At 39.8% G+C, this 14,908-nt stretch overlaps 2 protein-coding genes across 2 annotated transcripts in view; both read left to right on the forward strand.

Moving 5' to 3' along the window:
- Positions 1 to 1,101, forward strand: part of LOC119901829 (rho GTPase-activating protein 29-like) — a 28,244-nt gene extending 27,143 nt beyond the window's left edge. The window contains 1 exon segment of the mRNA XM_038717535.1: positions 1 to 1,101. Within this exon segment, the coding sequence (XP_038573463.1) occupies positions 1 to 354 (354 nt within the window). The 3' untranslated portion in view covers positions 355 to 1,101.
- Positions 1,102 to 3,592: 2,491 nt separating this feature from the next.
- The window catches only part of LOC119901830 (retinal-specific phospholipid-transporting ATPase ABCA4-like), a 43,113-nt gene continuing 31,797 nt past the window's right edge, over positions 3,593 to 14,908 (forward strand). Inside the window, exons 1-10 of the mRNA XM_038717536.1 lie at positions 3,593 to 3,658; positions 3,812 to 3,905; positions 4,043 to 4,184; positions 4,343 to 4,482; positions 4,874 to 5,001; positions 5,224 to 5,421; positions 9,325 to 9,414; positions 12,390 to 12,627; positions 13,469 to 13,608; positions 14,252 to 14,368. Of these exons, the coding sequence (XP_038573464.1) occupies positions 3,593 to 3,658; positions 3,812 to 3,905; positions 4,043 to 4,184; positions 4,343 to 4,482; positions 4,874 to 5,001; positions 5,224 to 5,421; positions 9,325 to 9,414; positions 12,390 to 12,627; positions 13,469 to 13,608; positions 14,252 to 14,368 (1,353 nt within the window). The remainder of the gene's footprint in view (positions 3,659 to 3,811; positions 3,906 to 4,042; positions 4,185 to 4,342; positions 4,483 to 4,873; positions 5,002 to 5,223; positions 5,422 to 9,324; positions 9,415 to 12,389; positions 12,628 to 13,468; positions 13,609 to 14,251; positions 14,369 to 14,908) is intronic.

The raw sequence follows: 14,908 nt of genomic DNA on the forward strand, positions 1-14,908 counted from the left end.
CCCCCTGTTTCCATTACCAGCAGAGCTAGGACACTTCCAAACTGGACTACTACTGTTACCACCATCACCACCACCACGACCACCACCTCATCGCCCACCCCCACCAGCCCTACTGAAGTGGTCACACTGTCCCCTGTCCTTACAAGCCCCCCGCAGACACGGCTCCAGACACAGGACTCCACTGACAGTGCCATTGACCCCGGGGTCTCGCCCCCTGCTACCCTTTCGCCCCCCCATTCCCCACCCCCAAGCAGCCCTGACGACCTCTGCCCCAGTGAGTCAAAACCCGTCTACCAAAGACTGCGACCTCGACGGCTGCAGGAGCTTGAACACAGAGAGGCCCATTTTGTCTGATGCCAAAAACCATATTATATCTGTAAATATTAATGTATCTGTGCCATAGTGTATACTGGGGAAAACGTTTTCTATCATACAAGCTGAGAGTGGGAGAGTAGTCCTGTGAAAAGAAACCATGAAAGTGTTATAAGTACTAATATATTGCATGACTACATGCATACATATACATGTTCAAGTAAAAAATATAAACAGTGGTTGGTCTCCCAAACATTCAAAACAAGCAAATACTACAAGTGTGACGGCAACATTGAATGCGTAGTGTCAGGTTTTTAAATAACAAATACATGAATTGTGTATTTTTATATCACAAATTGACATGTCTGTAAAGAATTGTAAACCTATCATTTTCATTGTTTGACTTGAACAGTTAAGTTTATGTTCGATGTTTGATTTGTTACAAAATTATATTTTGTTTTCTCACAATGCACTTAATGCAGGTTCAAATTGTAATGTTGCCTTAGTTAAAAATGTATGAATTTTGTATTTTATCCCACAGTGAACAGATGGAGGTGTTTTAACATGAGTTCAACATTTTTAATTTTTAAATGTGTCCATTTAACCTTTGATTGGTACATCAACTCTCAGTATGTAAACCATATGTATCTGTTTACGTTTTTTATATTCATTCATACATACTGCATGCCTGTCACAGTAATTTGTCTCATGGCATTATTGTGACTATACAGAAGAAAAATGACATGCAACAGTACTTGCTGCAAATTAAAAATGTAGTTGAAACTGTTACTTCTGTTCCACTTGAATTTATCATTCATCAGATCTCCGTTCAGTGCACCTCAGAGAACTAGAGTTATATCTTGAAAATGAAAAAGGTTTTTTTTTTTTCAAGCATATGTTTACTTTCTTATTAATGCTACAACAAATCCTTGTGTCCCTTTTCAAATTGTAACCTGTTGTGTATTTCAAACATGTGTTCAATCTGATTTTTAGCCTCAACTACAGATTATTTTGATTATCTATAGATTTCTTTTAGTTTACAGAATGACAGAAAAGAGTAGAAAAGAAATCCTAGAGCCCAAGGAGACATCTGAATATGACTTTTTTTTGTCTGACCCACCGTCCCAAACCCAAAGGTAATGAGTTTGCAATCATAGCAGAACATTCTCGTGTAAGAGAATCTTAACTATGTTCAGAGTTTTTGCTTGGACAATTATTCAAATAATTTTCTGCACATCAACTAATTCTTTCAGCTCTATCGCAAAGTCTGTTCAGTGCCTCAGAGAACCAGGGTTATATTTGACTATTTTAAAATGTCTTTGTAGCCCTGTGGACACAGGTTTCTATTATATGTATTATTTAAACTAAGTATGACATTGCATCCTATTGTGTATTTCAACCATGAATCCAGTCAGATTGTTTGTTATAATTTATTGTTTGTTTATTGTTATGTATTTGAAAAATCAGAGGAAGAGACATTGTAGCGGCGGAACATGGTATTCACAAAGCTACCGTAGCCACCAGGATACCTACATTTGTACAGTGTTTACCTCAGTTTTAGGGGAGGCTGTATCTGGTGTACACACAGTTCACAGCAGGTTCAAGTGGTTTTAATGGGGTACTGTCGAGGCTTCACATTCTCCCGGCCTAATTGCCCGTGTCACCTGCTCCACCTTGTCGAGCTGCTCAGAGGAGTGAGTCATTTCAGACGTGTGCGACAACAGACGTCTTATCTCTTGAGTGGTAAGCTCCCATGTATCAAAGTCAAAACTCTGATTCATTGTGCAGGGTGACAAACATTTAGGCTCCAATTGTGATCAACCCTGTACCCCCACCTCCAGTATTCCCCTCCACCAGTATTCCTCCTGTCCTCTCCAGCACATATCCCCCCTAATTCTCCCTCAAAATGGATGACTGTTGTCTTTTTTTTCTACCTGCCCATGTTGAGCTGGGAGATTAGAGCAATCAGATTAGGAGTGCGGCTGACCTGCAGGCAGAGGAGAGAGAGTGGGCAGCTAGGATTCATACGGAGCTCTTCTGCCTTGCCTAATATTTTCCAGTAACTTCAGCTTGTTTGTGGACCTGATTCTCTAGATGTCGTACGACTTTTATATCGTCCTATAAGAGGTAAGGATCACTTTTGTTCTTTTGCTGACAAAACAGGATGTGTGCTGTAAGATCTTGTAAGAGCTGACTGGTATATGGTTGCTAATTACTGTTTCAGTTTTTCGAGTGTCTAGATTTAAACATAATGTAATGGTGTAAAAACAGATTCTAGTGGATGCTTTGTAAAATGTTGTTACAGTCGTGGCTTCATGTAGCAGTTACTTAAACATGCGATGAGACATGTTAGTTAAAACCTTTCAACAGGTTTCTGTCAGACTTGTGCAAGGAACTCCTGTCATGTGTAATTACTGTTTGAGTAATAAGATGATTTAAGAGAAGTCAGACACAATGATAGCCCTTACTCTCCTGCCTCTCAGTCTTTGTCCTCGTGTTTATGTCCCTGCATTCTCAGCCTGCAGTAATCTATTGTACATGTCACTCTGAACAAATTACTCTTCGTGTCTGACATCCTCTGAGGTCATCTGCACATAACCTGTGTTTGTGAAAAGGCATTTGAGCTATTTTTTCTCTTGTCAGCATTCAGTTCCAAAATGATTTTGTAACATATAGAAGTCTTCAGCAGGGTGTATGCTTTCAAAGAAGTGGTTTCAAGGATGGTCTCTCCATGGATGTAAGACCACCTTAAAACAAATCCAAGTTAATGCTAAGGCCACATACTTTCAAGTTTTAGTCAAGGTCTGGTCAAAATGAAAAAGCCAGAGGAAAGTCAGCGCATTTCTAGAACAAAAATAAATGCCCGCATTTGTTTCCTGATGGGGAAGTAATAGTTTTAATGATTTTTGCATTGATCAATAGATTGATCTGTAATAGCAGATATGTACCGTTACATTTTTCATAAAAGCACAAGTTTTTTGGGGACAAATGGACCAAAAAAACCCCAACCCTAACCAAAACAACAATGGTTGAACATGTGGAGTAAAATAAATCCAAAAATGTTTTAGAAAAATGGGCAAAAGTCAAGTCAAACACATAAAAATCATCATTAATTTAGTCCAAGACAAGACCCAAGAACCAGGTCTTTCTGACTGCTAGGCTCAATAATGTCCCAAGTCTTTGTGAGAAGCAAACAACTGAGTGTCATCTCTGATGGAGTAGTGTATCTGCAGGTTTGTCACAGTCTGATGACCCCTTCCAGGGGTAAAGCTGCGGAGCAATGAAGACAGGCGCTCAAATCCGCCTGCTACTGTGGAAAAACTGGACTCTCCGCAAGAGACAGAAGGTATTATCACTTGTACATGTGAATGGGGTTTTGTTTCTTACAAAACCTTAGAAACCCTATTCAGTATAATGCAATCCTGTACAATAAGACCACAAACTATTGGATTAGACTGTACAGGTGTTATTGTTTTGCTTCGTGTATATTTCTCTTCAGGTCCGCTTTCTGGTTGAGATCTGCTGGCCGGTGTTGTTATTTATCGGTCTGGTATGGCTGAGGAAGGCCAATCCACTTTACCAACAACATGAATGTAAGAAAAAGGGGGAGAAAATGTGCCTCCTAGACTCTCCTGGAGTTCTTTTCATAGAGAGAATAACACATGTTAAACCCTCTGGTAACTTTTAAAAAATCATTACAAATCACATGTCCTCAAATGGGTTTCTTCAGGTCATTTCCCCAACAAAGCCATGCCTTCAGCAGGGATTCTGCCCTGGATCCAGGGAATCTTCTGCAATGCCAACAACCCCTGTTTCAGATATCCAACCAGAGGAGAGTCTCCAGGTGTCGTCTCCAACTATAACAACTCAGTGTAAGCCTAATCATAGCACCCTTAAACCTTGTAAACTTCCACTGTAGCAGAAACCTCACAAAACTGTTATTTCTTGAGTTGTTCACTGCCAAACAGTAGACATTTAAACCTAAACCTAAAGAAGGAATTTGACTAATGTGTTTTTTGGCTTGTCCTAGTTTGGCACGGTTCTATGTTGATGCCCAGGAGCTGCTGCTCAATGAGACGGAGGTCCAGCAGTTTGGCCGTCTTTGGCGCGAAATGTCGTCCTTCTCAAACTTCATGGACACGTTACGCAACAACCCATTTGTGCTGTCAGGTAAAGGGCAAACATGACAAATGGTTCAGACATTAGCACTTCCCCTGATGGTGAAACAGTTAGTAAAATCTCTTTAATTAGAAGAGAAAAAGACTGTTGACACAAGTCAGCTGTCTTTGTATGTATGCTATCTTGGCCATGATGTAGAGATGGAACCTTTTCGTCTTGTTGTTGTCTGCACATCCTCTTTCTGTTGGTGTTGCGTGTCTTGTGGCCATCATAGCAGCTCCTCACTTTCTCTTTCATTTAAAAAATTCTCTGTCTGACTTTCAGTGTTTCATTTTTATTCTGCTGTAAATCATGTCCTCGGTGTAGTCCAATGCTGGTAGGGTCAAAATTGTATTTAGAGGTTCTAACCTTTCACTATCTCTGCTCTTGACTTTCCGTCTAGGCCGTGGGCTGAAGATAGATGATATTCTGAAGGATGACGAGGTTCTCACGGCCTTCCTTTTGCGAGACGAGGGCCTCTCGGAATCTGTGGTCTACCAGCTCATCAATGCTAAAATACGTCTAGAACAGGTGCAGTTTGGAGGGATGAGTGGGAAAGGTTGCAGCCTAGACTCATATTAGTTCGTCTGGGTTTAATTCAGAACAATATTGAAGAGCTTGCGTATTTTTACATATTTTCCTATGGGTTAAAATTAAAATCAAAAGTCCACTGTATAATCTTTGATGATTATTTGAGACTATCCCACAATAAACCCAATATCACACCTTTTACTTTTGCCCTATATTCCCCAGTTTGCCTATGGTATCCCAGACCTGCAGCTGAAAGACATAGCCTGCAGCCAGGCTCTGCTGGAGCGCTTCATCATCTTCCCCAGTCGCATGGGGCTCCACGGGGTCCGCAACGCCATGTGTGCCCTCACCCAGCAAAGGCTGCAGAAGATAGAGGACATTCTCTATGCTAATCTGGACTTCTTCAAAATCTTCAAACTGGTAAAGTGCTGTCAGATTGATAAATAAACAGTGCGTCATTCGTTCTTTGTTATATTGATATTATAGATTGGTGTTTCTATCTTTCCAATATTATCTTGTTTTTCTGATGACCTTTATTGCTTCCTGTAGGAATGTCAACATTATTCCTTACATCAATCCTTTCTCCCATTTATAGTCCTTTTGTCTTTTGCTCGGTTATATTAACTGGCATTGTTATTTTGGAAATGAGTCATCATCATTTCCACTAAAAGATCCTCTGAAGGCTGCGCTTGTTGGAAAAATGATGTCCCTCTTCCTGGCAGTGAAGGCCATAGAGGCAACTGGTGTTCTCATTTACACTAAAGTCACTCATTTCGCTGAAATGAAGTAGTTATTTTACTTATGTTATAACGCTATTCAACTTTAAGGTTGTGCTAGGTGCCAGCTAGCCAGCAGGGATGCATGTGGTTCCAGACTTATTGTTGTCCATCAGACCATCTTAAATGATAAGGATGGTTATTCTATATTTATTATTGTCAACAATTCCATAAAAAGACCACAAACAGGGCACCCTGGTAGGTCATCTGGTAGAGTGCATAAAATGGATCAAGGCTGAGTCCTTACCGCACCGGCCCAGATTCGAGTCTTGGTGGCCCCGGGCCCTTTGCTGCATGTCATCCCCTGCCTCTCCAGTCTCTCTCTACTGTAGACCAAAGCCAACAATGTGTTTTTCCGTCTCTCAATAGTTTTGGACTTCCCTACTCTGCCTGTAGCACTCACACTCACTCACATATGTAAACATTTGAAAATATACCTACAACAACTGGGTACTGTTGTTTTTAGCAAATATTACTTTAAGAGGGGTAAAAAAAAAGTTGAAAACTGTTTTCAGTGGTGAATTAATACAGATTTGGTGCCCTAGTTAATATTTACAGCAGCAGCCAGAGTGGTGTATGTGGGATTGAGTCAAACTACACTACAGTGTGTGTGTTCATGGTAATGTGTCGATGTCACCCAGTGCAACAGTGTGATTCAGTGATGTGTTTTTAATGGAACAATGGAGCTCTATGGCACAGAGCCATAAGATATGTCAGGTTTGTTTGGATACAAAGACAGTTAGTAGGATCAATTCATTATTGGTTTTGGTCTTTTTAAAAGGATTCTTAACCATAAGAAAACTATGAAACATCACCAGACTTATCCTTTAAAGACACACTTTGTCACCAGGTAAATTTAGTGGAAAATAGTTACATTACCAAAGTTAACATGGTGATATTGTTTCTGCAGGATAACCATAACAGCTCTAGCTAACATTCTGGATTAATATTAAATGTGCGTCCTCGTGATTGCAAATGTGACGGTACTGCTTCATGCTCAGAATTGTGAATTTTTGCTGTGAATTGGGGCGTGATGTCAGATGGCTCCATATTGTAGCTTGCAGGTAGGTGACTCTGCCAGACCTGGTATCCTCAGTCACTGGCTTTATTTAGGGTTTCAGAATGAACCATGGGCTCTGTTTCAAACCATTTACACATGTATTTATGGAAAGCAAGAAACAGGGAGGGGGCTTAACAAGTCACCATTCCTCCTTCTCATGAAAGAAAAAGCTATTGTTATTAATTTGAATGTATTTGTGAAGTGATGTATCTCAGATGTATCTCAGCACATTTGACTGGAGGAATAAATAAAATAAATGTAGCATTAAGAGAAAGCAGATACACCAACAAACTGTACTTTATTTTTTCCCCCTTGACACCTTCCAATTTCTTCTATATGTGTGTTTGGGTTCAACCTGAGTGAGTCAGGTGACTGGCTCAGGGTGTTGGCAAGGCCTTAACCCTCTTGGCCTGTTTCTTTAATGGGCTTAGCTAGACCCCGCCTACAGCCTGTGAGGTATTCTGTAAGATGTGATGCTGTGTCTCGTATAAATACATTACCAACATGTGCCAGTCTAAAGACTAAAGTCAACATAGCTGCCAGCACACCTGGTCATGTGGTTTATAGAAACGGTAGGACTGAAACAGTGAGGAGCATGACAGGGTTGCAGAGTCTTGCATTACTTCTTTCTTGAGGAGACATCAAAGATTAGGAATCTGAGTATTTGAGAAGCTGGAGCGGAGTAGCATTGGTGCAGATGTTGGATGAATGGACTAAATGACAAATGACTATCAACCTAATCCACATGTTGATCATTTCATTAGCTTGACCAGAATTTTTTTTAATTTGTTTAATTATATATATATATATATGTATTTTTTTTTCTCTTCTCTTTTGGTAACATTTGATGATCGCTAACAAAACTCTATTGTCTGAGATTATTTTCTCTGTATGTTTTCTTTACCTGCAATAAATATACATTACTTAAACCTGTTTATCCTTTACAGGGTCAAAGGGGGGCTGGAACATATATAAAATTAGTTATCATATAAAATATATTGCATTGAAAGAATGCAAAAAAATTACATATCCATGACTAAATAAGCAACAGCAAAAACATCTTCAGGTCTTATATAAGTGTTAAACTCTCAAAAGCTGCTTCATCAGGACTGTGTAGGTGCGATTTGATCGGATTGACCAAACAACCTACCTACTGATTTAAATGCTGCCAAATTCTGATTGGTACACATAAGTACAGTACATCATCTTTTCCCAACTGTGCCCCGCCCACTTTGAACCGTTCTACCTTTGGCAGAAAAAGTTTGTGTAGGAGCCCACAACACGCTGATTAAGAAATATGTTTTCAGGGCCGTTAAAGCAAAGCAGATAGTCAAGTCAGTTTTAATTATACTGCCCAATATCACAAATTTGCAATTTGCACAGCTAACGACACCCTTGGTACGGTGGACGAAAAACTCCCTAAATACAGTATTCGTCATCTTGAGTGCGTATAAACATTTTGTATACAATATATACTGAACGTGGACAACCACAACATAGTAGCCACTCGTGTAGGTGCAGAATTCAACTCTGAGGTGTTTTTGAGGCTGTAGTTTGCAATATTGTTTGATTGAATTGAATGAGTTGTTCCACCTCTTTTGTTTACTGTGCAAATTTATATAACATTTTCAGTGAATATCAGAGAACTATGACCAACAATCAGTATCTTATACTGACTTATACTGTACTCATATAACTCACATGTACAGTACTTGTATTAATAGTGAAGCAGCATCGTATTGGTGATCTTTACCACATTGACCTCTGCACTGTAACAGCTTTCGCTCCTGACTCCCTTCTCCCATCCACCTCTCAACAGCCTCTCCTCCCCTTTCCTCGCTTTCTCTCTTTCCCCTGCACCGCCTCCCTCCTTCCTTAGTTCATTGAAATGCGAGCGCGAGGAATGCGAGAGGAAGGATATCACATGTGCGTGTTTGTCTTTACATTCAGGGTTTCCTTAGCCCTCAGCACTCTTGCCCTGACCAGGCATTTTCTAGCACCTACTGCTAATGGTTCCTCAAGACGTCATTGGAGGAGGAGGAAGTGAGGGGAATAAGTGAGTTTCCATAATGAACAATGGATTTGAAGTTTGACACAGGTTCAGTTCCTCCGTGAACAGACACAGTAATAAAAACCAATAAATAAAGACCCAAAGTGTGTGACAAAAACAGGAAGGTTGGTTTTCCCCAGCAGGTTACTAGTTGCACTGCCTGTAAAGTCTGGGTAAAGAACACATGCATAAAATGGTTTCCTCTAAATTGCATTTCTTGGAAGTACTCAGTTTCCATCAGGTTGCATTGTAATGGTTTCTTGCTAGATATGAATGTGTTCATCTGTCTGAGGTTATCACGGGACATGACTTAAAAAGAGCAGCAAAGGTTTTGCTGCAACAGAACAAAAAGCAAATTGTGTTTAATCTGTTTTTTTTTCATGTGTATTCATCTGTTGTTCACTTGACTGATGCATCTTGTGACTTTGTCTCCCCAGATGCCTCAGGTTATGGACAGCAGCTCAGAGGGGATTGACCTGCACTTCTGGGGTCGGGTTCTTAAAGAGGCGTCGGAGAAGATCCAAGTTGTAAGTGATCCAAAGCCATCAATCCTTTTTCAGCCCTGCTCCTCTCCTCTCTTCTCCTTTTCGGTCCTGCAGGATCAGAGGCACCGGTATTTTTAGCCCTGCGGGAAACTCGCCTCTTCCGCTGTTCACTGTTTGAGAATCGCTCACAGAGGAGGTCGAGGGATGGGCTCAACAATGGGGGGTGTACGTGTGTCTGTGTGTGTGTGTGTGTGTGTATCAGCACTTGTACAGTACACCTACATGAGTACTGCATAAGTGCTGATATGTCTTGGTAGGCTGAGGGTGTGTGTACTGTGTGTCTTTGTATGATTGTGTTTGTGTGTGTGTGTGTGTGTGTGTGTGTGTGTGTGCATGTATCACCTTATTTATACAAGCATACATTTGAAGTTCAAATCAGAATTCATTAGAACAGAATAGAATATTGAAGATGAGAATACAGTAGTTATTGTGGAGAGATAAAAAAGGGACTTCCTGTTCCTGTTGCCTCAAAAGTTGAGGTTCAAAGGTAATTTCATGTAGTTACTCTCTCCAGCCCTCTGTTTTGGCTTTGTTGGTCGTGAGACAATCAGCTGATCACTAATTGGCAATAAAATGTTAGCTTACAGCTGGAAGCTCAGATCAGACAGCTAAACATTTACTGCGCTGGCAGGAAAAATATGTTGTTGGATTGTAATTTAATGTAGTTATTCTACAGCGCTCTTTTATGGCTTTGTTACATGAACAGAAATGTGCCCTTACCTTCATGAGTCAAACAGCTGATGAATATTATTGGCAATAAAACGGTAACAGCATGGAAGCTCAGATCAGCAGCTAAGCTTCGCATTTTACTGCCTTGGTGGAAAACATGTACTGTATTTCTTTTTACTGCTACAGGTGATATATAACAAGACCGTGTGCCTATCAAGTCACCAAAAATGAATACTTTCCGAATTTGCATTACAAAAAACGTGTTTTTTTGGATAGTGCTTCACCACTGTGCACACAAATGTGTAATTTGTACTTTCACATGCTAAATGCCCATTAAAAACGTTGCACTGTTTTATCACAAGCGGAAATTATGACAATCAATACTACTTTGTGTTTCTATTGTATTTTTTAAAAATTCAAAATGACATTAGATAATGACATAGGTAAGATTTGCATGCTCCTCACCAGCCAATGCCTTTGTGAACTTCATGTATTATGTGGTTTATAATGGAATTATGCAATTCGCATCCCTCACCACTAGATGTTACTAAAACTTACACACTGAACCTTTAAGTAAAAGATTAATTCTTCCACTACTGTAGGAGGTGATGATAGGAATCTTTCACTATTTCCTGACTTGTTATAGACCAAATGATTATTGAATAATCAGCGTATTCAATTCTGTAATGAAAATAATAATTGCAGCCCCATTTCTTCAACTGTTCGTGGAATTGGAGATGATGAAATTTCCATTTGTTCTGAGAACTTTAAGGACTTCTTGTCCATGTTAGACAATATAGAAGAGAAGAGAATAAAACAGATAATAGAAGAGAAGAAATAAAAACCTTTATTTCACACTCAAAACACTTTGAGTAACAGGTGTGCTGAGTTCAGATCATTAAAACAAACGATAAAATATTAATAAGTTGAATATATAATATAATTATGGAACTGAATATGAAATGAGAAAGTAGTAGAAGAGAATAGAACTAAAGTATATTTACACCATTTCAAATGTCCAGCGTGAACCCTTTTAACGTTTATTGCATCACTACCAACTGGTGTAGTAGCATACTAATTCAAACGTACTCACACGTGCGCACATAGACAGACGAACAGACAGAGTGACTGGGATTGTGTTGTGTGTTACGGCACGTTCACAGTATGTCCCAGGGGCTAGTGTATCCCATCATCACCTTAGCCAGGCTGAGGTAGACAGAGAGAGGGAGAGACATTCCTTTGAGGTGACACATCCTGTAGGTGGGACTTTCGTATCACCGTGGTGACAGGAAGGCGAGCCAAATGCTCTCATTACCCACCAACCCTTCCTTCAGTTTAGTGAGTGGGTGTTTGTGTGAAATGATAAATAATAAAAGGGAGGAAAAGGGAGTGAGAGTGAAATAAATCAGGGGTGTGTTTTAGTGTGTGTGTGTGTGTGTTTGTGCATGTTCACATGTAAAAGTTGGCTCGAGTGGGGGACATAGAAAAGCAATGAGTCACTGACCCATTAACCCAGTTTGATTATCAGTGTTGCAATATAGTCTACATTTAAAACTGTAAGGGGCTAATAATGAAGTCTTATGAACAAATATTCATTTCATAAGAACTCAACTCCGCCTAAAATCTGATCCATTATGACATCTACAGATTTGAAACAGCAGTTTCTCAAGTTTCAGGTTGATTTCGTTGGTATCCTGACTAACAGAACAACGGTAACATAAAACGAAATGAAATTATTGGCAGCCTCTTCCCTATTTCTTTAGAAAGGAAATGGTACGCACCGGGGAGAAATGCGCTTGGATGAAGCTATTTCTGTTCCATCAATTGGAGGATATTTATGTTCATATTCATGTGAGGAGAAGCGTCGGTCCAACATGTTTGCTTATCTTTCAAACTATTGTTTTCTAGTGATCGTTTATGTGATGCAACTCGCACAGTATGAATGAATATGAAGGACATAAATATCCCTGCCTTGTAAATAATTATCTGACAAAAGGTCAAATAGCTCAAAGCCAATTATTTACACTTGCTGTGCAATACTCAACATTCATTTGTGCTGTTGGAGGCAGGATGATATTTGGCCCTGGTTGGCAACACTGATGACCAGACATGAGGAAAGAATATGAAAGTTAAGGTAACAACTAGTCTGGGTACCCCTGAGAGGGGCATGCGACCTAGCTGGTGTGGTTGAGTGTGCTGTTCTCAAGACTTATACATAAAAATAGTGTTTAATGTTAATTAGCTAATTTTAGCTCTCTTTCATCTGGCCCTGTGTTTGACTTTTACAGCTGATGGCACGGGAGAGCTCTCAGGAACTCATGAAGGCGGTTTCCTCTCTGTTTCAACCCGGGGGTCCCTCCTCGTTCACCCTGCTGATGTCCAGCGTGTCGAACCTCTTCTGTGGGTACCCAGAGGGAGGCGGCTCCAGGGTCCTGTCCTTCAACTGGTATGAGGACAACAACTACAAGGTGTTCCTGGGGGTCAATGGCACCAAGAGCCACAACTATGTCTATGACGACTCGACGAGTAAGTGAGGAGGTGTTGAATTGTCAAAGTGTCAATTCTAGGAAATTACTGTACTTTCCCTTTTACCTTAAGGATAAGAGTTGCATCAAGAATAAGATATGATGTTCCTTTATTGATCCCTGTAGGGGGATTTCAGATGTATCTGAATTTTCAGTACAAATATGTGTTACGTGTTTTATAATGATTTTGTTGTTGTTTTAAATCTAATTTTAGTTTAGCCATTGTTTTATTTCTGTACATTTCTTGTTTTTAAGTTTTTTGGTTGTAAACACCTTCGGTCTGACCAGCACCAGACCCTTTAAAAAAAAATCCACTTATTTATTATGTTTTATTGTTCATTAAACTGCAGCTTTGGAAGACTACTGCCAAACTTTACAAAGAGAAAGCAAAAATGTTTTTCCAAAGATTTAATGTTTTTGTTTTTGATTGTTTGTTTCTGCAATGATCCAAACTTATTTAATTTTTTTCCCCAAGCTGTGAGCAGCTCCTCTACTCCTGTTGTGCACTGCATTCTGAACAAAAGCACACTCAAATATCTATCAAATTTAGTATGCATACTGGCCAGCTTTGAATATTTAATTTTCTGTTTTCAGCACTTTATATTCAAAATCTGTTTAGTAGTTTTGAGTTTGCCATATACAAGTCTTGAAATTTCCACTATAAAGCTGTTGGATAAACAGTGGGTGACTTATTTAGCCTACGTGACTGTATAACTTAATTGATAGCATCTGAATGGTACCCAGGTCTGTGTGTTCTGTGTCATTGAATATGATATTTGATGTCTCTCTCTTTTGTTTTCCCCTTATATATCTCTTTTCTTTTGCAATTCTTCCTCCCTTAGCTCCCTTCTGCAACGCCATGATGCAGACCCTGGAGTCCAACCCTGTCACAAAAATTGTGTGGAATTCGGTCAAGCCCCTGCTGATGGGAAAGATCCTGTATACCCCCGAATCCCCTGCGGTCCGCAAGATATTAAAGAGTGTAAGAGAGACCACATCCAGCCCGACCCCTCACCTCTATCTCTACTCACTTTTTCCTCCCCTTCTCCATTTCTTTCACCACTCTCGGTATCTGTTTATATGTGTCCAAACTCCCACCCTTCTTAGGAATGAGCTGACTACCGAAGCAAAGTACGGCAGAGGGATAGGGAGGCTGTCTACTGCAGTGTGAGGGAAAGGAAGAGGAGGGGAGAATTAAATAGTAAATTGAATGTGAGGGTGCAGCAATGAAAGGGAAAACAGAATGTTTTTCAGTCTGTCACATCTCATTCAGTGGAGGAGTTTTGTTAATGAGAATTTAGCAACCTGCTCAGGAAAAGAAAATGACCTAATGTTTTATTACATATGTTGTTTGAAGGGTATTGCAGTTTACAGCGTAGGTAAATTACATTTTCATGTTTCATGGATCTCATTGATTATTATTTTATACAAAGTAATATAATAATAATATAAAGTATTGAGTAAAAGAATAATTTTCCTAAATAAAGCAAGAGAATATTAGCACACATCAACAGAGTTATATGTCGATTGTGCTTCTTCACTGCTTGTGTGCTAATTTACATCAATCTGCATTGACCTGATATAGTGTTTATTTGTCCTTGTGTGTGTGTGTGTGTGTGTTGCAGGCCAACACAACATTCGAGGAGTTAGAGAGGTTGAAGAACATGGCCAAGGCCTGGGAAGAGTTGGGCCCACAGCTCTGGGCTTTCTTCCACAACAGTGTGCAGATGAACATGATCAGGGTATAAATACAGCACATACATTTTAGTTGACAATTTTATAGTATGTTAGAGGTTGCACGCTTCTGGAGCAACTAGGCATTAAGTGTCTTGCTCATGGACACATCATGGACACATTGGTGGATGTGTCGCAGTGGGGAATTGAACCCGGGTCTCTCACACCAAAGGCATGTGTCTCATCCATTGCCCCATCACACACCTCACACACACACAGACACAGATACTCTCGTAGTTGTACACAATTTTGTGCACACCTGCAAACTCTAATTTTCATTGAATATTAATGCACTATAAATGTACAACCAAAGCCACCATCAGTACATTTGAAAGATTTTGTACAAGGGAACTGTGGAATTATCCTTCATTACAAAATAACCATTGTTAGAGGCAACCAATAGTAAGCAGAGGTGTGGACACCAACCCATAAGATGGATTTAAGTCAAATTCGAGCCACACATTTGATAAACTTCACATCAATTTGAGCCGTTTGCGTGAAAATCTTGACACCCTCCCCAAGCCCAAAACAAAATAATCTTTGGAGTG

This window comes from Micropterus salmoides, unplaced genomic scaffold (assembly GCF_014851395.1).
Source record: "Micropterus salmoides isolate LMB-PRFRI ecotype aquatic unplaced genomic scaffold, ASM1485139v1 Ms_hic_scaffold_14, whole genome shotgun sequence".
NCBI classification, from domain to species: Eukaryota; Metazoa; Chordata; class Actinopteri; order Centrarchiformes; family Centrarchidae; genus Micropterus; species Micropterus salmoides.